Below are 23,916 nucleotides of genomic sequence, written 5' to 3' on the forward strand. Positions count from 1 at the left end.
CCATAGTAACACGGCACACTGAGAGGAGGTGATCTTATTAAAACTATCCACAATGTTAGCAGGAAAGACATCTGCAGCTGCACTGAGGAGCCATCTATCAGAGAGCTGAGATTTGTTAGCTGATTAGCATAGCTTCTTAGGAGGCTGTGGTGCGTACAAATAGGTAGTCAGTTTGGCAAATGTTTTGGTTTAGTCTTGCTACTCCTCCATAAGGATCATTTCCTTTCTTTCCTCCTCACCCGCCTCCACACACACCCACTCTCAGTCACAGTAAAGCACATCTCTACAGCTGCTTTGCATCTCTCCGTGGCAGTGATTGACTGTGAGAAGGCAATTATTCATATCTTAAGGAGGTGCAGGGCTCTCAGCTCTCAGACAGTTTTGCATGAAATAGGTGTGTTAGCGTGACTGGCTGCATCTCCAGGTTCGGCCGTGCTCCAAGCTGCATTTGATTAGACTGGCAGCTGCACGTGGCCTTCTGTGTTTTGGATGGAAGCAAAGGGAGTCACTAACAGGCTGCTGGCCCGATGAAAAGTCAGTCCATTTGAAAAAAAAGAAAAAAGATATATTGAAAAGCTGCTGTGACTTAATGGCTTGAACCCAGGCCTCGAAGATGGATCCTACTTAGCTTAAGAGATACACTTTAACTCCTGTAAAATGCAGGGAGGATAAGGACATTTTCTTTTGAGCTTACTCCCCACCCTTCCTCTCCAAAAGAAACCAGGCTGGCAAACATTCATGTTGTATTAGGATTAATATGGGCGTGTGGCTAAAGGAAATTCCTATGGTTGCCAGGTCAGGGAAATGAAAGTTTATCATTCCAGTGGACAGGGGCATTGTGGCAGAGGGCAGGGAAGGGCAGCAGCAGCAGAAGTGTGGACAAGGACTGCATGTAGAAACTGATTCACAGCAACATCTGTCATCTGATTCCATCCTGTCAGCACTGCTGTCTGCTTTCTGCAGCTGTTTGTTTTGCAAGAGTGGATAAAAAAATCCATGTTCCATATATGCAATACAGCAACAAAGCGTTTGCTTTAGATGTAGCAGAGGAGGATGTAGTTTCTGCACAAAAAGTAAACATTTTAAACATTCAAACTGCTTGGTAAGGTTCAGGAAGATCATGGTGTGGATGGAAACTGACCCCTTCTACAGTGCACAGTTTACAATTCCACATTTTACTATAGTGCGCTGCCATTTTGGGTTAGCATGATAATGTATTTACCATGCACCATGTTAATATGCCCACAGGTGGGTGCCACATGCACCTTCGTCTTTTAAAAGACCTGAAAATACTGACCTCTGTTTATATCTGAAATCAACATTGTTCATGATTTAATGTTTTTTTACTGAAGGGCCAACATAACTCACAAAAAATGATAATACATCCAGATAGAAATGATGCATGATTACATATATGACATGTGACAAACCATATGGACATATTGCCGGACATCATCCGATCATGGGACTGATACAGACAAATGTCTGGGTTAGGTGGCAGGCTGTGGATGGTGGGCGTACGCAACATGATGGACATTCAGTCAGTAGTCTAAGGTTTGAGCCCCCGACATCTCAAGCTGTTTTGTTCGAACTCACTATTTTGTTTGGGTCTTTTTAATCGTGGTTGAGAGAAGGGGGGTGCTGCACCCATGAACACTTAATGATATAAGTATGCACACCTTCCATTTTAATATTCCACTAAAATGTCAACCTCATGTTGCAATTTTTTCTGCAGTGGAAGGACTGGTAGGATATTACAGGATAAAACATAAACCAAGACTGGTTTTCATTTGACTTGTATAGGCAACATGGGAAATGCAGAAGTCTGTCTAACACTGATCTGTTGGTACTGACATCAACCACTGCAAGAAAAAAACTGCTGAAAATAGCAAGTCTTAAATAGAGTCAAGATTTGAAATAATGATAATAATTCAGTGCTCGTTCTTAATGTGCGAGTGTGTCATTAGCCATGAGTGTGCTCATAGGTTTTTAAAGTGTGGCTGCAGCCTTGATGCAGTAAAAATGTTTGGGGATTCTGTCCTGTCTCGTCTCTCTTTGAACCCATACGAATGCTAACTCTATGACCCTGTCTCACTCTGCCTGCCAGCATGGCTGCTGTGCCTCAAGAGGACACAACTCTTAATTGGAAGAAGTAATTAAAACAAGTGTCTTATATATTTATTTAGTACATCAGTCGAAACCTGCTGGCGATGTGCTCTGTCGGGCAAGAGTGATAATCACAACTTCTTAGCTGTGAACATCTTTGAGGCAGCAGGCGCTGCACGGAATCATTTCTTTCAATTCCCAGTCAGGAAGGTCCTACAGACATGGACTGTGAACAGCCTGGAGCTGTGAATGTAGTTTTAGGAATATATGCAACCACAAACACTGCCATGCAATGCTATTACAGTGTTCCAAATGGTATTGTCTACATCGTTTTTTAAGCTAAAGAGCAGGGGGTTTGCCTTTATGTCCACACATCACCACACAACTGACATACTAACATGTTAACACAAGTTCCTTTTAACGCTGTTGTTTTCACTTCTTTAAAGAACACTGCTCAAAGTCGACCTCCACACATGGTGTGCATAAAGCCAACCATTCCCAAAAACCACAAACACAAAACGCTTGATGGGTTATTGGCAGCACATTTTTTGGTCAAATGAAACCAGAATAGATGCGTTAGTTCAGCGGGGGGCAGTGTATTTGGTCATGGATTCGGCCAGTAATACCACAGCATCTGCACGGTGGTGACCCTGGTAGACATTCATATCAGTGTGTGGATAGAACGTATAAAAGCCTACCTAAAAACTGAAAGAAAAGATGACCCCAAGATTCATAAAGGTCTGCGGGAAACACTGCACACGATTTTAAGGGAAGGAAAAGCTCTGACCTGGTCAAGTAACACAGCTTTATTTTACAACACTTTAGTGATAGCTGTGCTGTATAATAAGAAGTGTTTCTGTGCTGCAAATCCATTGTAGAACAATGAATGCAATTGCTGTACAGTGGGCGGATATAGAACCACACTGACCACCTGTATATACTATATGTTCAAATCCCATTGGTGGCAAATCAAAAATAGTGCAAGTCAATGGCCTTGCTTATGATTTGCCATTAATGTATCCATTACCCTCACCACCAACATAACTTCTGTGTTACAAGATGTAAAATATAGTTAACTTAATGGAGAACCTTTAGTAAATCCTGCTGTGAAAGCATGAGCAGCATGTATAGCAAATGATCCATAGAGGTGTCTACACAGGAGGCGTTCAGGTCCAGCATAGGTCAATGTGTACATTTAACATCCTTCCTTTCAGTCCATCGTCTCTTTTCCCACTATTTTCCCGCTGTAGTCTATCTTAGTTGTCAAAGGGCAAGAGGCAGATACACCCTATCACAGGGTTAACATAGAGAGACAAACCACCAGTGACACTTACACCTCTGGCCAAATTCGAGTCCCCAGTTGACCTAACATGCATGGTCCTTGGTATGTGGGAAGAGACGACAGGTTCCAACCAGGAACCTTCCTGCTGTGCAGCTGTGTTTGTATTTACATTCAAACTAATACAAGTATGAGTTGTGTGGGTGTTACAAATCAAACATTAGGCACATGCAGCCGGTGTATTGACTGTCAGTGTTCTGACAGCTGTATTGATTAAAATAGAAGCTGCTCCATTAGATGAGATGAGATGTTACCGCGTCATTCATCAGACTCTACATGTGATTCGTGGTACGGTTAGAGAACACTGAGGTCGTGAGAAATCTGGGTTGTGGTTTAGTATGCATGCCGTGTCTCTGCACAGACAGTGAAATCAGGAGGTGTGGAACAGTGGAACAATAGACAAACCTTACATTGTCATTGAGCTCCCTGTGTGAGACAGAATGAAAACCTGTGTAGTCTGACATGGCATTCCTGACTGGCTGTATTTATTGTCTTTTATGATGGCTGGACAGTGATGGGCCTTAATGACTAAATGCCATCATTTACATACAACACAAACATACATGGATGTGGGCTTTAAGGTTCAAACTAATCAGTATTAATTGTACCTACATAAATATATATTTACAGTGTCCATTGGTAATTTCTTCACCTTTTTCCTATACATGTAGTTCTGCATTGTTTTTGATCTCCTCACATTAGCCTCCAATATCTGACTCAACTCTGACACTCAACTCAGGTGCTTTCAAACAGTCACAGAAAAAAAAGACATAACCGTCCTCACCCCCTCACAGCTCACCCTGCCACCTCCCCACCTCGCTAATGTCAAATAAGTTTCATCATTTGCGGCGTGTTTTTCTGTTTCATCATGCTTACATTTTCGGCTGCTGTATTCTCAGGGCTGTGCTGGGATGACGGTGTGACTGCAGGGCACGCCGAGCATCACTCTCTGCACTGTTGTTGATGCTGCTGCCAGCTGTAATGAGGTCATTTCTCCCTTTCCTCTTCTTTAATGTAACTCTTGAGAGATTTCATCATTTCATCAGAGCGACACAGGGATTACAGAAAGACAGAAAGCTGAAAGGAGAACATGTTGGACTGTCAGTCAGTTTGATATCACCCTGCTGCCTCTGATCTTTCATTGTTGCCAGCAGGTGTCAAATACTGAGCTCCCCGGTGTGCCCCATACATTAAAGATTCTATTTTAAGAGAGACACCACAAGTAAAAATGGTCTTTAATCATAACAGGGGACAATGCTGTTAACCTTTTGTGGCCTCAGTAATCATTATAAAGACAGTCAGGTTACAAACTGATCAAAAAATACAGTATGTTGACCTTTAACATTTAAATAAACTGAGGATGCATCTATCAAGGTGATTGATAAGTTGGTTACCTGCGGTAGAATCATTTATTTGTCATCATAGTCCCCTGGTACCAGTGGAAGGGGTCAGCAGTAGTGATGATGTCATCATAACTATCAACATGGCAATCTCTGAGATTTAAGGTTGGTAAAGCAGGCTGATGCTTTTTCTGCATAATCATTCACACGATTTAGCTGTAGAAGAGATAATACTGAGCTCCTTCTAACTTACAGCATGACTTATTAATATCCCCTACTAAAGCACAAATGCCATTGTTGCCCAACACATTCTGACACTCATCCTAACACACATTGACACCACCAGGGCTTGTGCTAAGCAGTAAAATTAAAGACGCATATCTGATGCCTACTAGGAAGTGTCAAAAGCTGCAGTTCGCCCTGCAGCCACTTGGGGCTGTGGCAAAAAGTGAGTCAATCCCCACAGACATAAACTTTATAGCAAAAATAACCATGTTTGCAGCCCCTTTATGACAACTGAAATGACTTTAAATTACTTCTTTTAATTAATCACTGTCACTATGTCATGGTGTCTTAAAGACTTCCATTTAAGAACATGTTGATATGAGGTGGCCTGCCCTACAGTGATTATTACAATACACATCTGTAAACATATGGAAAATGTATTTTCAATTATTCAAAGTAATTATGAAAGCGATCCTTTTAACATTCTCCCTAAAAACTGAGTGGATTTAAAGTGTTTATATTAGAAGCAGACAGGGCGATGAATCAACTTGATGTATTAGACTGTAATATTGCATAATTAATGAGATAGATGTTTGTATATGATTATAGCAACCAAATAAATTAATTATGTGAATAATAAGTCAGCATTTTATTCAACAAGATGTTAATGGATACCACTTGGATAATATATTTTACAATAGTCATGCATTATTATTCAGATTTGATATTCTAATATATTTGCCTGAACACACAGAGCATGTCAACTTGGCACAGAGCCTTATTTTCTTTTTGCCCAGACCACACATGTTTTCTATTGTCCCACTGAGATTCCTCTGTGTGTAACTGCGTGTGTGTGTGTCTGCATTTTTGTATGACAGCGTGCATTCATCTGTCTCACTGCAGGTTTTCATGCTCAGGCTAACCTTGTTAAGTGTACCTGGATCAGGTTGAGGACAGCATGTTCAGTATGAGACCAAATGTTATTTTCCTGCAACCAAATCCAGACTGTTTTTGAGGAAAGACACACACACACACACACACACACACACACACACACACATACCTGCAGCAACCCCCTCCTGCCTGTTCCAATATGTGTTGAGGCAGGTCTGTTATCAAAACTGGCTGACTGGCTGCTGAGTGAATCATATTACCCATTGTCACTGCAGGCCTCAGGATGTTGCTAATGATATACATATTTTTAACACTGGGTAGAATTGCTTTTTTACATGTACCTGCAGCAGAATTTGATTCCTTGGTAATATTAATATTAGCAGCAGTAATTCTTTTCTTTTCTTGTCATTAAAAAAGTAGTAGAAAAAGCCTTACAATATGCATGTGCTTAAAATCACATCTATTTTCTTTGATTGACCCTATACATTATAATAGATCAGCCTCTTGTATTCATGTAAACATAGTGCTGGCAAGTGTTATGGTTTAGGCCTGGGCTTGTCACCATGCATCAAAGGAAATGATTGAGAAACAGAGAATTCTACGTTGTAAATGTTTTGAGTTTTTTTTTTTCACAAAACCCAACCAAGTAATTTTCATACTTAAACCTGATGATAATGGAAGGGAGATGATGGTTCTGACAGACATCAAAAGGGACATGAACCATGCAGGAAGGTTTGCCATGTACATCAGCTGCATATGACAACATATCGCAATCAGTTCAATGGATGTCCCTTTGTGTCAAGTACAGATGCCATGATGATCGTTCCAGTCATTTACAGGCTGCTGTAGAAGCAGACGAAGTTGTAGCCATGGTAACAGAACGAAACACAAATTACAGTTATTTAGTACCTAAAAAGGTAAGGGCAAAAGTGTAATGGCATCGGTGGGACTCGGATCTGACCACCCTCCACATAGTCATGATCTTCAATGACCTATTATGTCGTAAATATGGTGTTCTTCAGCATCAAATATGTCATCCAGGCTCAAGTATTATGAACCCAAACATGGCATGATATCCAGACAAGCCTTAAGTAAGAAGGAGATAAGAGGAGAAGCCAGGCCAGTAGGTTCTGGAAGAAAAGAGGTTGATAATCTCAAAGCAACAGGATAAAGTTCTTAGATGTGACTAACAGTGATGGCAGAGTTGGCCGAGGATTTGATGGTGTTAGCTCCTACACACTGGTCTCCACTCCAGCCTTCAAACACTATGTGAGGAGCACAGTGCATGTCCATGACTCTCCAAAATGTCGCCCAGGTTAGGGCTAGGTTTCTGAAGAACTGTTTTGAGCCTGTGCAGGCATTCCTATTAACACCTGAATCTACCTAAACACTCACTTAATCCAAATGCAGGCAAAGAGGTGAAGCACAAATGAAGCTAAAATGTGCAAAATCCAAATATACCCTACCAGGCTATAACATGGTGCTGCTTAACATGGAGGTCTGTGGGGACTGACTCACTTTTGTTGCCATGGGGGAAGCCACACTTTCACATGTACTTGATTTCTCAGCCCCAAATCGTAACTGACCAAAACAAGTACACACATTGTCACAAGACACTGTAACAGACAAGTGTCTTTCTTTGCTTTCTTACATACTGTAGTCTATATTTTATCACACAGTTGATATTTAGATTAAAACACATATGATCTAAATGGATTTCTTTGGCCGTCAGATGCGAAACACAATAATGAAACAAGTGATGCATCACAGCTACATGAACACTTCTGATTCTCACATAAAAGCATAAAAGCAGCATGTTCTGAGTTATTTAACTCTTCTCCTCTCTCATTCCAGCAATAAGTATTGCCTTGTGCACACATTGAATGGACTGTTTCCCCCCTGTGTCTCTCCTTCTGTTGTTCTGCTCATGCCTTTTACACAAAAGCCTGTAAGTGATGACTTGGTGAGTCGCTTTATCTCAGGCAGCACAAAGCTGCACCACAATAAGGCTTTTTGCAAAGGGTGACTGCTGTTTATAGAGGCATACAGCAGCAGAAGTCACCCCTGGAGGAACAATGTCAATGCTTTCAGATCCATTAATTCTTTAATGCTCCCCACTCATTTCCTGTTTTTTTTCTGAATTCATTTCCACTTGAAGCTTTTATTCTTTTCTGTTTTAAAGTGAGCTGAGCTGAATAGCAGGTGGATTATAATTACTGACCCTTTTGTCAGAAGCTGGCCGTACAACAACAAATAGCTTTGCACTGTTAACCAGAACCCACCCAGCATACAATACAGTCTAATAATGTACTGGCTCACCCACCAAGCACAGGAGGAGGGATACTGTTGGTGATCCTGAGCTGATTATCTGATTTATTTCAGAGTAGCTGGATTACAATAAGTTTCCATTGTTACTGTCAGTGTGCACATCTCAAAGTAGCAGCGGTTTATTAAATGTGCATTCTATAATTTTGCTTTGTTGTTGTGATAAAAAATGAAGCCAGAAAGATATTTTTTCCAGGGTTTAACATAACTCTCTAATGTGATGCTCATAATGAAAATCCAGACTCGACCTTCCTGCTGTTAGGCTTTTAAGACTCCATGTGAATTAGAACTGTCACCAATGGGTTTAGTTCCTGCTGTTTAAGAGGTTTTAAAATGGATTGAAGGAACATACAGCATCAGATAATAATATCAGAAGCACAGTTCACTAACATTAGACAGCCAAGAGAACCTCACTGAAAAAGGCGGCAGCAGAATGAAGTTTTGCCTTGTTAGATATTATAAAAATGTGACCTCAAACGTAACTCTTTGCCTAAGCCTCACCCTGTTTGTTTTTTTTTTACACCAAACCTTAACTAGGTGTTTTTACAGCCCAGTCTGATTCCAAAATGTGAAATAGTCATCAAAATTCAGATTAACTGTTTGATGCACAGTGACAGGAATTATTCTTTTGTTGTCATGACAGGTGGCACTACTATTTCTACATCATCTACGATCATATTGTCATGACAACCTACAACTTTACTATGTTTTTAATGGCAAATCTTAACCAGTTGTGTTTTTAAGATTTAGTGTCTAACCCTAACTGTGAAGATTAAGATTAACGTTATTAATCCCTGTAGTGGAATTAGAGGTCAAGGTCATCAGGCATATCACCAAAATAAAATAACAATGCATCGGTGGACGCACACCTGGTTTTCCTGGTCATGGGTCCCACCTCTTAATGCTGACAACTTTAATTGAAGTGAATGAAAGTTTGTGTATATGTGCATGTAACAAATCGGACAGTTTCACAAAATAAGTAGACAATTTGATTTTGATTTTAAATATCCAACTGTATGTGAAAAAGGAAATGTAAGAGTAAAGTAAGAAACGTCTCACGCATGTGTCACTGTGCCTGCATGCCTCTCTCCTTGTGTCTCACGTCATGCAGGCAAACTGACTCATTTAGCATTTTCCCAGATATAAACAGTTCAAGTCAACTCTTCATAGAATGGAGCAAAATTACTTGGGTACCAATTCTTCTTCCTTACACACTACTCTCCTGGCCTCCTGACATCAGGCGTAATGAAAGTGTAGAGCTCTGGTACTCACAGCAAGCAGAGATCATGCAGCTCATCATCAACACGTTGTAGTTTGATCATTTCAAAATGATACATGAACACTGACTCATGTCTTATTTCATTCTTGTTAGACTGAGGGCAGACTATAGTGGCACACGTTATGTTGCAAAGTGGGATTATATGAGGAAATGGTCTAGGCCGCATGCTTACTTTTAATAGATCTGAGGCCAGAGGTATAATAAAGCTGTTACATCTTTTACTGAAGTAGCTTTCTCATGTACCCTAAATTCCTGAAACTTTCTGCAGCAGCAGGGTCATCAGTCCTTTGGCCAAAAGGCATTGGGCCATTCTGCCATCCAGCATAAATGTAAACATGTGTCCATTCTTGGGTATGTGATTCATGAGGATAAGATAAGATAAGATAAGATAAGATAAGATAAGATAAGATAAGATAAGATAAGATAAGATAAGATAAGATAAGATAAGATAAGATAAGATAAAACTTTATTAATCCCGAAGGAAATTCTTGTGCCAGAGGTATCAAGTCACCATAAATGCAGTTAAGTACAGAGTATAAGTATAAGTGTCACTATAATCCAAAAAAAGAGTACAGTACGCAGTATGAGCACAATATATGATACATGGATACAAATATGGAGATGTAAGGTGCTAAGTAAACATAATATAGACAAGTGGAGGGAATGACAGTGATGCCTGACATGATCATCTAGCTCTTCTCCCTACAGAAAGGGGAGGAGTTATACAGTCTGATGGCCACTGGCAGGAAGGACCTCCTGTGGCGTTCTGTGCTGCTCCTCGGTAGTCTCAGTCTACCGCTGAATGTGCTCCTGTAGGACAGCAGTGTGTCGTGCAGGGGGTGAGACGTGTTGTTACGAATACTGAGGATTTTCCTCAGTATCCTCCTCTCCGTCACCTCCACCACAGACTCCAGCTCCACTCCCAGCACCGAGCCAGCCTTCCTAATGAGCTTGTTGAGTCTGTTGGTGTCGGCCGTCTTCATCCTGCTGCCCCAGCACACTACAGCGTAGAAGATGACGCTGGAGACCACCGAGTGGTAAAACATCTGCAGCATGGTCTGGCAGACGTTAAAGGACCTGAGTCTCCTCAGTAGATAAAGGCGACTCTGTCCCTTCCTGTATATTGCCTCTGCGTTTGTGGACCAGTCCAGTTTGTGGTCAATGTGGACACCCAGGTATTTGTAGCTGTCCACAATGTCCACGTTGGTACCCTTGATGCTGACCGGGTATGGGAGTGTCTGGTGCTTCCTGAAGTCCACCACCAGCTCTCTTGTCTTTGTGTCATTCAGCTGCAGGTGGTTCTGTCCGCACCACTCCACAAAGCTGTCCACCACACTCATATACTCCGCCTCCCGACCTCTGGTGGTACAGCCCACAATGGCAGAGTCATCCGAGAACTTCTGAGTGTGAACAGGAATGGAGACAGTACCGTGCCCTGGGGTGCCCCCGTGCAGCTCACTATCGTGTCCGAGACGGTGTTCCTCAGCCTCACAAATTGTGGTCAACCTGTAAGATAGTTAGTGATCCAGGTGACCAGTGGGGTCTTTACCTGCATGTCCAGGAGCTTCCTATTCAAAAGGGCAGGCTGCACGGTGTTAAACACACTGGAAAAATCAAAGAACATGATTCTAACAGTGTTACCTGCCTCCTCCAAGTAGGTGTGTGCTCTGTGCAGCAGGTAGATGATGGCGTCCTCCACTCCAATACGGGGCTGGTAAGCAAACTGCAGGGGGTCCAGCGATGGTTCCACAACAGCACGCAAGTGTTTCAGGACCAGCCTCTCCAGAGACTTCATCACATGTGAAGTCAGAGCAACTGGTCTGTAGTCGCTGTGTGTGCTTGGATGTTTGGTCTTGGGCACAGGAACAAGGCATGTTGTCTTCCACAGGGCAGGGACAGTCATCAGGCTCAGACTCAGGGAGAAGATGTGCTGGAAGACCCCACACAGCTGTGTGGCGCAGTCCCTGAGTACTCTGGGGCTGAGTCCGTCCGGTCCTGCAGCTTTTCCCGGTCGTAGGCGACTGAACTCCCTCCTCACATCTTCTGTGGTGATGGTAACTGTGGACACAGAAGAGCAGAGAGAGAGATCTGATGGGGAGGGTGGGGGGTTGTTAATGGAAGGTGGGGTAAGGGGGGCAGGGTGAAGTTATTGATGGGGAGGTGAAACTGGTTAGTATGGTTAGGGGGAGGGGGAGGGGGAGGAGGTACAGTGGGGAAAAAAAGTATTTAGTCAGCCACCAATTGTGCAAGTTCTCCTATTTAAAAAGATGAGAGAGCCCTGTAATTTTCATCACAGGTATACCTCAACTATGAGAGACAAAATGAGAAACAAAAATCCAGAAAATCACATTGTAGGATTTTTAAAGAATTTATTTGCAAATTATGGTGGAAAATAAGTATTTGGTCAATAACAAAATGTCATCTCAATACTTTGTTATATACCCTTTGTTGGCAATGACAGAGGTCAAACGTTTTCTGTAAGTCTTCACAAGGTTTTCACACACTTTTGCTGGTATTTTGGCCCATTCCTCCATGCAGATCTCCTCTAGAGCAGTAATGTTTTGGGGCTGACGCTGGGTAACATGTTGAAAGACCCAGCCACGTTTCATCTTCAATGCTCTTGCTGATGGAAGGAGGTTTTCACTCAAAATCTCACGATACATGGCCCCATTCATTCTTTCATTTACACGGATCAGTCGTCCAGGTCCCTTTGGAGAAAAACAGCCCCAAAGCATGATGTTTCCACCCCCATGCTTCACAGTAGGTATGGTGTTCTTCGGATGCAACTCAGCATTCTTTCTCCTCCAAACACGACAAGTTGAGTTTTTACCAAAAAGTTCTATTTTGGTTTCATCTGACCATATGACATTCTCCCAATCCTCTTCTGGATCATCCAAATGCTCTCTAGCAAACTTCAAACGGGCCTGGATATGTACTGGTTTAAGCAGGGGGACACGTCTGGCACTGCAGGATTTGAGTCCCTGGCGGCGCAGTGTGTTACTGATGGTAGCTTTTGTTACTTTGGTCCCAGCTCTCCGGAGGTCATTCACTAGGTCCCCCCGTGTGGTTCTGGGATTTTTGCTCACAGTTCTGGTGATCATTTTGACCCCACGGGGTGAGATCTTGCGTGGAGCCCCAGATCGAGGGAGATTATCAGTGGTCTTGTATGTCTTCCATTTTCAAATAATTGCTCCCACAGTTGATTTCTTCACACCAAGCTGCTTACCTATTGCAGATTCAGTCTTCCCAGTCTGGTGCAGGTCTACAATTTTGTTTCTGGTGTCCTTTGACAGCTCTTTGGTCTTGGCCATAGTGGAGTTTGGAGTGTGTGGACAGGTGTCTTTTATACTGATAAAGACTCCAAACAGATGCCATTAATACAGGTAACGAGTGGAGGACAGAGGAGCCTCTTAAAGAAAAAGTTACAGGTCTGTGAGAGCCAGAAATCTTGCTTGTTTGTAGGTGACCAAATACTTCTTTTACTGAGGAATTTACCAATTAATTCATTAAAAATCCTACAATGTGATTTTCTACATTTTCTTTTCTTATTTTGTCTCTCATAGTTCAGGTATACATATGATGAAAATTACAGGCCTCTCTCATCTTTTTAAGTGGGAGAACTTGCACAATTGGTGGCTGACTAAATACTTTTTTTCCCCACTGTACATTGTTGTTATAGACAGGTGTTAATGGTGCATCACAGGGAGGGGGAGGGTGGTCAGGGAGTGGACTATCAAACCTGTTGAAAAACTGGTTCAGCTGGTTGGCCTCCTGCAGATCTCCATCCATCAGCTGGTCGGAGATCCTATTGTGGCCGGTGATGGTTCGCATGCCACTCCATACCTCCCTCAAGTTGTTCCGGGCAAGTTGGCTCTCCAGCTTCCTCCTGTAGCTCTCCTTGCCCTCTCCAATCTTCTCCTTCACCTCTGCCTGGGCCCTCCTCATCTCCTCTCTGTCTCCACTCAAGAAGGCTGTCTTCTTTCTGTTGAGTGATGCCTTGATGTCCTTTGTCACCCATGGTTTATTGTTTGGAAAGCAGCGTATTGACCTGGTGGGGATTAGAGAATCTGTACAAAAATTAACATATTATGTGATACAGTCTGTGAGTGTGTCTACATCCTCACCGTGAGTGTCACAGAACACATCCCAGTCAGTCACCTCAAAACATCCCTGCAGGGTCTCCAGGGCTTCCGGTGTCCACCTCCGTACAGTTTTGGTGGTCACCGGCTGCCGCTGTACTGCTGGTATATACTGGGGTTTGAGGTGGACTAGGCTATGGTCTGATCTGCCCAAGGGAGGGAGAGCTATGGAGCTGTATGCCTCTTTAACATTAGCATACAGTAAATCTAGAGTTTTATTTTCTCTTGTTTTACAGTCCACAAACTGCTTGAAAGTGGGCAGAGTTGATTTCAGATTAACATGGTTAAAATCGCCAGAAATCGCTATGAAGGCATTAGGGTGCTGGGTCTGAAGCCTCGCGGTCACAGAGCTGATGACGTCAGTAGCCCGCGACGCCTCAGCCGAGGGAGCAATGTAAACAACGAGTACAATGGCGTGAGAGAACTCTCTGGGCAAATAATATGGACGTAGACTCACCGCTAGCAGTTCAATGTCCGGGCTGCACACACGCTCCTTTACCGTAATGTGTCCAGGGCTGCACCACCGATTGTTCACGTAGAGCGCAAGTCCCCCTCCTTTCTTCCTGCCGCTCTCGGTGCAGTTCCTGTCCGCCCGTACCAACTGAAAGCCGGCTAAACTCACGGTAGAGTCCGGTATGTTTGCGTGCAGCCACGTCTCTGTAAAGCACATTACAGACGCCTCACGAAACACACACTCGCTCTTTGTGAGAGATGTTAACTCTTCCATCTTATTACCCAGTGATCTAACATTACCCATGACGATGGAAGGAAGATACGGCTTGTATCTTCTTTTCCTCAGCTGTCTTCTTTTGCCCCCTCTGCTTCCGCGTTGTTACCTTCTTAGTTCTTTGGGGATTTCGTGTCGCTGGCCATACATCCCGCTGTGCTGGAGATTCATCAGCTGATCCCTGGTGTAAACAATGGAGCCCTGGCGTGTTTCCGTCACGGCCGAGACGCGGCATGATAAAAGTGCTCCAAAAGCGATGAAGACCATGAAGAAAGTCCGAAAAAGACCTGTGCCTGACCGCTTATACTTCTATTTAGTACGAAGTAGAGTGTTTAGAGTAGGAATAAATTACGAAAAACAACTTAATACACCCGCGGTGTGCGGAGCTTCTCTGGCTGGCTGCTACCGCGAGGCCGCGCCGGAAGCTACTGGATGTACCGGATGTATTGCATTAGCTCCATTAGTTAAAAAATGCTAACAATTAATTAGCATCTAACTTCTTATGAGTTGTCACATAAATCGAGGTCCAACCTTCCTGATAGGTTGTTTAAAAACACCTCCTGGCAGAGGTGCTGCTTGCCAGCAGGCAAAGCGGACGGCTGTGTGGGGCCCCTGGCCAGCGTGAGGGCCCTCGGAGGCCAACAAACTACAGCAGTATCAGTGCACCAAGTTTACAATGACAGTCAGAGGCCTCCTTAAGGACACCTCACCTGAAGTGTTGTACATTTCTAATGCCAACAAAAGGGAATGAATATGAAAGGTTTTGTTGGTGTTACAACATAATTGGGATGAACAGTGGTTACAGTAGTGAATTTAGGGCCCCAACAGACTCTAGAGGCACCTCTGGTTCCAAAGGTGTTCCTTGGTCTCAGTATTTTTGTGCACCTTAAACCAGTACATTGGAGCTGGTGGTGGCTGCAGAAGAGGTGGTTTTACTGTAAAAATTAAAATGTAAAAACATAAGAAATGTTCTTTTTTTTTTGGACAGCTCAAAGTACTTGCAGTCAGCTTGGATGTCAGACTTTTGCACTAAAAGGAATGCAGGGGAAGCTTACAAAAGCTCGTCATCCCTGAGGAAGTAATGGGATTGGCCCTCTGTAGACGAGACAGGGATTTATTCAGACAAAAATATACTTTGAAACGTAAGCATATGAAGTCAGCAGATTTTTTTCTTCTACTCCATCTGGCTGATGTTTAGCTACACCTCAAACAGAGCAGCTGCTAATGCAGCTCCACCCAAAACTTTGTCCTGAGGTATATTATTACAAACTATTCATGGACTTAATGCTTGCTCCTGCAAGAGATTAATTGGAAGCTTTTGTTACTGTGGAAGTCATAAAAACAAATGAACACGTCCTCCACCCTCAGTGAACATATTGTTAAATGTGCATCTGTGTGTGTGTGTGAGGGAGATTGCGGTACTCTATGTGTGGCAGAGAGTGAGGTTCCGTGGTTTCTCTCAGAAGTTCATTTTTTTAGGAAGTGTATGCGAGTGTTCTCAGAGAAGTGCCAGCTTGTGTTTGTATTTTACAGTCGCTCTGAGCTCATAAAATGTCCAATAAGCAGGCGGGCCTGGAAGCACATAAGCCACCGTATGGCTTCCGCTCTGCACTGCCTCTGACATAAATCTGACCAAACGTGTTTCTGCAACCGTAGTTATAATGAAGAAATGCCCTGTTTGGAATATAATATCAATAGATATGCCAACTTTTTAAGATGTACGTGCACATGCATGTGTGTAATCTGTCGTTTGAGGCCAAAAGTGAAAAGCTTGAGATGGAAATTAGAGGTTCTTCCCGCCTGCGGTGTGAGCACCCTGCTGGGTGGACTGGATGTGGAAGTCCTGGTGGGCAGATATTGTCCACCACAGAAAAGGCAATGCTGTGATGAAAGGCTGCAATCTACTCTGACTGCAGAGAGTTCATCCCTGATGTTTCCTGTAATCTCACTCTCCTCATAGAAATATCAAAATACATGACATTTTTTGCCTGTCAAAACAAAAGCCCATTTAACATTTAAGTTCTCATCCATACTCTGCTTTGACAGACTTGGCCCATAATAACCTGGAACCTGCATTCTGCTATCTGCACCTACAGTAAGAGAGATGACGGAAAATGCAATAACAGGTGTTGACATTCAATTCAGAGTGTAAAATGAAGGTTGCTAAGCAAAGCTAGCTGTGAATGCAGGGAAAGTGAACTGATACTTTTGGTAACATCTTTTCTTCCTTATTAAATACATGAAACAATGACTTCTTCTCCTCTACCCGGCCGACTGTCAGCAGGAAGGTTCTCCCTTGTGAGCCGGGTCCTGCTCAAGGTTTCTTCTTGTTAAAAGGGAGTTTTTCCTTGCCACTGGGTTTATGTAAAGCGCCTTGAGACAATTCTGATTGTAAAAAGCACTATATAAATAATATTAAATTGAATTGAGTGTGTGCATACATTTACAGACTGAGGGTGGAATTTTAATCTGAATTCTTTGACAGTTATTATTAAAATATGAGTGTTTCTTTTTTTCTTGAAATCCCCCTTACTTGCCCAAACATGACTGTTTTCACAGCTCTATTAGGAAAAATGAAAAACATTCACCATTTCTTTTGACTCATACTATTTGTATATTTACATATACAGAAAGAATGGTGGTGCTTAGCACTGCTGTGTCACATCAAGGTGACTGGGTTGAATCTGGCTGGGGCCTTTTGTGTGGAGTTTGTATGTTTTTTTTCTTACCAGGTACCAACGTACCAAACACGTGCACATTACCTGGGGTCTCTAAATTGGCCACAGGTGTGTGTATAGTCGTATGTCTGGCAGATTAAACGTGTCAATCCAAGGCTGGAGTCCAAACTGTTGCTGTTATGCTGAGCTGCATTTTGGTTCCAGTGTCATTTTTGTTTCTTCAAGGCGACTTCAGGTCTGTGTTTCAGAAGCAGTGCTTGAAAGCACTGCCTGTCCAGACCATAGACTCCATGTTTGTACACAGTGCATGTGTTGGACTGCAGCTACTATATAAGCTTGTAATAGACAATAAAAAAGGCTGTGAAAGGTGCAGTAGCAAGGAGAATTGCTCTGCCACCTTTGTACATTGGTTTCCTTTTCTCACACTCTCTGTGTCAAACATTTATTGTAATGAAGCCAGAAATATCTGATAAAGCTTTTCTCATTTATATATATAGTTTTGTTTCTGGTGTTAGACAGCATAGTAAGTCACTATGAACACAGTAACAGTCTACAGCAATAAAATTAGGAGTTAATGACTTTTTTGTATTTTGTAAATGTATTTTTCAATTTGTGGTATTTTATTTTGAAAACCTACCAGAATCTCTCTGCTGATCTGGCATCTGACTTCTTGCCTGTTTGACCTGGTTGCTTGGCAGATTGTTACAGCTCAGTCTATTAGACAATAGACTTCAGTGGTTCTGTTCATGTTAAAAACTGACACGGTGCAACCGTCAGCTTTATAGACTATATGACCTCTCACTGGACCTCTCACTCCTGACCACGCACTGGAGTGAGACCACCCTGACTGAATGCTTCTGTTTGTTCCAGAATTATTTGGGTAGTCATCCTGTATATAGAGTCACACATAAACTCCTATGTAGTTGAGACATAAACACATGAATGCTCCTGGCTGCTGGAACTTTGCAGCTGGCTGCTTCACATCATGTTAACGGGTCCACTGAGAAATCATCAACACTGGGTGACTGCCAGCGCAGCATCCTCCTGAAAAACAATTTGAACGCTCAGTATTTCAGATTCAAGACAGAACAAGCTTTTATTATTAATAATGCATGAATGCTTGACTTAAATAGCTCCTCCTGTAGCTCACACATGTGATCTGTATGACAGTGAGAATGCACTTGATTGGCAAATGAAAAAAAACTTCACATTCTTTCACTATTGTCTGTGAGTGTGATGGACTTTGTCTTTGTCTCTGTGAATCAATGTAACATGTTTTCACCACCCTTGAGTCACATGGCAGCACAACAAATATTTCATCTAAAATCAGAAACATCCGTCACAAATGGAAAGTGATGCATTGTGATTTGTAGAAAAGACACTGGGTCCATCCTCATCTTGATGATATTTTATATATAGACATGAGACACAACATGAGATGAAAAACAGCAGGGATGAAACGTGCAAACGTTTAAGGCATGCAGTGGCATGTGGCCACCTAGCTTCCCTCTCTCCTCCTACCTCTGTGCAGGTGAGTGGGTTCCGGCTGTCACCACCTACGCCCACATGACACAAACATTCCCTATCACCATGACAACCAGACCTACTAAATCGACAACTCACTATTACAGAATCGCAAAATATGACTCCTCCACTATTGTTGCTCTGCCCACATCACTAGCTTTGTTCCTCTGATTGGTTGTGAGGTCTTTGGGGATTGACATGCATTTTGAGCCAGCCTCAAGTGGCCACTAGAGGAACTGCAGGATTTGGCTTCACATCTCATCCTTTATTGCTTGTGAATCACACTGATATGCTTTTTCTGGCACCAACAGTTGTCATATTTTAAAGTGTTCCTCTAAACTCAATTGTGTTTAGGACAGAGAAAAGCTTTTTCCATTTTCTCTTCAATTGACTTGGTAGATTTGGTTGTTTTTTTGTTTTCACTTCTGATGTTAGGTGTTCTGTGTTTTATAATACTGATCAGAAGTGTTGTGTATTCCTCTGAGGTTGCATTGCATGTGTTTCTGTTAGCCAGAAACACATGCTGCACCAGTTTTTACTGCCAAGTCAGGAGCCCTTTGGCCCTGGGAAGACAACATGTGAGCCCTCTCATGAGACAGTCACACTCATAACGCATCAGTGGGAATACAGGCTACAGGCTACTTTGAACAGCTCTGTAATCACTCTCATATTTGCTTCCACACCACCAGATGTTCGAGTCAATCTGGATCCTCTAGGAATTTGGAGAATTTATATCTCACAGTCACACATATAAATGTAATCAATGCAGTTAATGTTTGTAATAGTCAACATGAATGGTCCCATCAGTGTACAAAATCATCATTATTTTGGAAAATGTGCAGCTTTTTTGGCAACAACAGAAGTTTATATATTGCATAGGTTTATCCTCAGTGAACTGAAGTATAGATAATGAGGTTTGCCATCATTCATTCATTAGGAAACATGACTGAGTCTTGTGTATTATTATTTTACCACAAGCCCTAAGTGGACACTAGGGGAGCTGCAGTTATTGGCACTTCAATGATTGCTCAGTTCTAGAGGTTGTTGTTTCTTTAAAGTGACAGGAAGTGTCTCATCTTGACATCTTGACTCCAATGCAACTAATCAATATTAGCAAATGTTTGACTTGGCCATAGTGTCCATTAAAATTCTGGTCAAGCTCCAATATAAGTATCCTCGCTACAATATCTATCTCCTTTTCCCAATGCACAGTGTTTCATTTGCTAAAAATACACATCATAACTATGACCTCTGTGATAAGAACATGCTTCTTCTCTTCTAGGAAAAGTTTATTGTCACACATTGAAGTATCCCTTTATAACTTTTGCTTTAACAGCCATAAACGGGTTAGACATATTTAGCATGTTTAGTTCATATTTGGCAAATTTTTATTTACTACAGTAAGATCAAGGCATAGCATGGCAAGGGACACTAGCTTCTAGCAGGGGATTCTTACATTGGCACAACTCCAGTACATGTTGTTTCAACACAGTATAACAGAGCCTGTGACATAATTCAATCATAATATAATCTGTTGAGTTTGTTTTGGTATACACAAATCACAGGCATGTTTCCAGTGCTATAAAGATGCTAAAGTATAGCCAGGAGGTAGGAGGTGTGGTGGATTTCTCAAACCTGCAGCAGACTTTAACCCAGAAGTTGCCAGAATCTGTCCCCCAATGACACCTTGTTTTGCCTTTGTGTGTGTGTATGTGTGTGTGTACATGATGATTGTGACATGTCATGTCATGTCCACCTCTTTTTCCACTCATGGTTGGGGTTAGGCATTAAAAGACAATAGTCTTGATAAAATGGTATGAGCTCTCATGAAACAACACATTGAATGGCTTTTTCGTAGAAAAAACTGTTGTAGTCATGAAACAACATTAAAATGCATTGCAGTAAACTTTCATTATCACTTGCTGTCAGTGTTAGGTATTACTACTGGTAAGTTAGGTAAAGGTTTGTCTTCAAACGTGCATTCACATCCATTTTATAAAAAAGCTGTGCTCTTTTTGAGTGTCAGCGGAAACTGAAGTGGTGAGAAATGATGTATGAAACACTTCAAATGCATGCTAATAGCATGCAAAATAACTTTAGAAGATTCTTACTCAATTTGCTGATATTATGCATACCTGATACCAAGGTTGGAAAAGGGCTCCAGTTTAACTGACCGTTAGCATTAGCATCCACTGTACATGGGACACAGTGATTCAATTTCTCCAATCTCAGCCATCCACAATTTCATTTAGTTTCAATAAACTGTACAAGAAATATGTTTATTGATAATTTAATCTGGAATTGTTTACAATCTGCTCTGTACAAAATATTGCTGTATAAAATGCAATCACAGTAATCATCTTCTCTCCGAAATGAAATGAAAGTAGTCATTATTCCTGGGTGCTGCAGGACCAAAACAGCTGTACCACCAGCATGGTTCCTCTTTAAAAGGAACATTAGATACCAGATTGAATAAACACAGCCATTTCTACTTGGCAATTCCACTGCTCAAGTCATTAAGTCTACAGTAACTGCCACAATCACAAGTCTTATTTTCAGTCTTTCATTTTCTTTTTGTTGCCGCTGTAGCTCAGGGATTTATCTGCTAGACAAGATGATGCTAATATGCAGAGGAGATTACCTATGAGAAATGTTTACTAGAGATTATTATACAGCTGTGACCTGTGAGAATGCACACACACAGACAGTCACAGCATATGCACACGCTTTTGATGATAAACACAAGCATCTGGACAGAGATAACGTGTGCTGGTGAGAAGCTGAGATAGCAAACACACAGCCTGAAGGCTTATTAAGTCAGCAGTAGTGCATCAGAGCATACAGTAAATAGTGGAGTGGTGTGCGAGAAACTCCACTAATTCTGTGACTAGTAGTCAAACACTAAGCTAATTACATGATAAAAATAAGTGATGATTAATTATTACAGTGTTTCTTTATACCTATAATCTGTCACTGGGCTAGCAGCATGAGTTAATTAACTCTAATCAAAGGCGGCAATGAGATTCTGCGCAGTTTATAGTGTTTCAGCCAATTTACTGGAGGTCATGCAAAAGTGGGTGTACAGTATCTCCACTCACTGGAGCTACCTTTTCATTAATTAATCTGCAGTAAACAATGGAAAGACCTTACTGTGAGTGAGTAGTTCATAATGCAAAATTCAGACTGTCTTGTGTACTAGTTGCAGGAAGACTTTTCAGACTTTTACTGACATGTTTTGGACACTCTGTTGATGTCACAATTATCTGTCTGAATATAGACAATATGGGAAACAGCCAAGCTGCTTCCTGCAGTGGAAATGGTTTTGTGTGTTGACAGAGAACACATAAATATATTATCAGATTGATAATAACATCATCATGTTATCAAAGGTGCCAATTGCAATGATAGCAGTGGCACGTAGTGGTAAAAGAACACTACAATAACACTTGATGTAAGCATCTATGACAAAGCTGCAACTGATTACACTGATGTACTTAATAAGGAGAATATATATAGAAATATTGGTATATTGGGCCATGAAGCTTTATATATATATATATCCTTAGAATTTATTATCATAATGTCTCCACTAACTTAAACCAGCAATTCAAACTGGATCCCCTCCAGAGTGTGACATGGCTGTCCTGAAATCCAACAGACTCCCTGCCATGCTTGCACTACAGGGGGTGCTTTAGAATAGCCTATTTGTACATGTCTTACTGAGTCCTCTGCATTTCAATGTGATGTTGTAGGTGCCTTTGGTGGCCTCCCTCTGTGAACTTGGCACTTCATACTCTGAAGCCCCCCCTCTGAAGCCCACTGGGAGGTCTGAAGTAGCCTTTGAAGGAAGGTGTGAAGTTGGTCAGCAGCGGGCGGAGAGAGATGAAGACGTGCATCATGTTTCTGGCGGCTCTGCTGCTGCCCAGCATCCAAGCAGGTGAGTCAAGGGTGTTATTTTTTATCTTGTGAGCTAAGAACTCTTGACAGTGACACAAAAATGTAATAGTACAAAGAGCATAACAGTCAATGTTTAGATTTTACTGATGCTTCAGTGAAAATTATTATAGCTGGACATTCAGCTTTTTGTATTAAACTGACGCCTCTGAAGCTTTAACATATTCAGGTCTTGATTTAAAAAAATGTAAAGTTTTGAGTGATGTGGGATTTACAGCTTTGGGCATTGGATTCTTTTTGGGATGAGCTCAACTCCGACTCCAGTTTCTGCTGTGGTCAGGGGAGGCTATAGCATCTGCTAGCAGAGGAGAATCTTGCTATCTGTTGGAAAGCGTGTGCTCTTGGCTGGCTTGTTAATGTTAGGCACATGTAGTTCCACTTAGAGTTGAAAGTTGTGTGTGTGTGTACAAATGGCTGCTGGTTTGTTACTTGAAGTAAGTACATTTATTTTACTTATAAATACATAGTAAATGTAGTGATTAAATAATCTCAGTTGCACTGGTATATTTACTAATTTGTGTTCCCGTAAACTAGTGCTAAGATCATGTCTATCATTTGCTTGCAGCTGTCTAGGACCAACCATTAAAGGAGTGACCAGTCAAAGTCGTTTCTATGATATTATACTCTACCTTGTATGATGCACATCATTCTCATTATTACTTTTTATTTTCAACCAATCATCTGAAAAAGCCAATCTAACAACTACCAACTGTCACCCAAGTAATTCATTTTGATAGCTGTCTATTTTTGTTCTGTAAATTAGTTTATGGACTTTGAACTTTGATTGGAGTAGTCCTAACATCATTATCAACAGATAAAGAATCCAATCCAAACTGTTATTAGCAATTCTGCAAATACATTGAAAAAATAAACAAAGTCATCACATAAAGTCCACCACATTTATATAAAAGGTTCCAGTTGATCAATAGTGTTTGTACAAAGTGGAAGTGGCTGTGAAAGATTATGGCTGGCCAGGCTAACAGGCTAAAATTAAAAAGTTAATTTCACTGTAGCAAAAATCAACTGCAATCAGGAAAGGCAATCAGATGTCAGCACTAAAAAAACACATGTAATGATGGTGGTATCAGCAAAAAAACTCCCTTTTAACAGGGAGAAACCTTGAGCAGGACTTATTGTTGTCTTTATTCAGGATTCTAAGAATAATAATAAAATATAGTGTTAAAAATGACATCTGTATAGACATGTATGATAAATGCAGCTCACACCACAGGTTTTATCAGGTATTATATTTTATTTATGCCTGTGTTTTCCATTAAAGGGTGTGTGTATCCTGTCATACAGTGCGTCTCAGTCTATGCTGACCATTAAGATAAGCTCTGCCGCTGTCTGATATGCTTTCTTCTCTCCTGTCCGCTCTGCATACTG

At 41.6% G+C, this 23,916-nt stretch overlaps 1 protein-coding gene across 4 annotated transcripts in view; it reads left to right on the forward strand.

Annotated features, from left to right (window-relative positions):
- Positions 1-23,916, forward strand: part of cemip (cell migration inducing hyaluronidase 1) — a 145,220-nt gene that overhangs the window by 52,871 nt on the left and 68,433 nt on the right. For all 4 annotated transcript variants that reach the window (XM_028402658.1, XM_028402657.1, XM_028402659.1 and 1 more), the window contains one exon: positions 22,329-22,513. In XM_028402658.1, the coding sequence (XP_028258459.1) occupies positions 22,459-22,513 (55 nt within the window). In that variant the 5' untranslated portion in view covers positions 22,329-22,458. The remainder of the gene's footprint in view (positions 1-22,328; positions 22,514-23,916) is intronic.

The sequence above is a fragment of the Parambassis ranga genome, chromosome 3 (assembly GCF_900634625.1).
Source record: "Parambassis ranga chromosome 3, fParRan2.1, whole genome shotgun sequence".
Classification (NCBI taxonomy): Eukaryota; Metazoa; Chordata; class Actinopteri; family Ambassidae; genus Parambassis; species Parambassis ranga.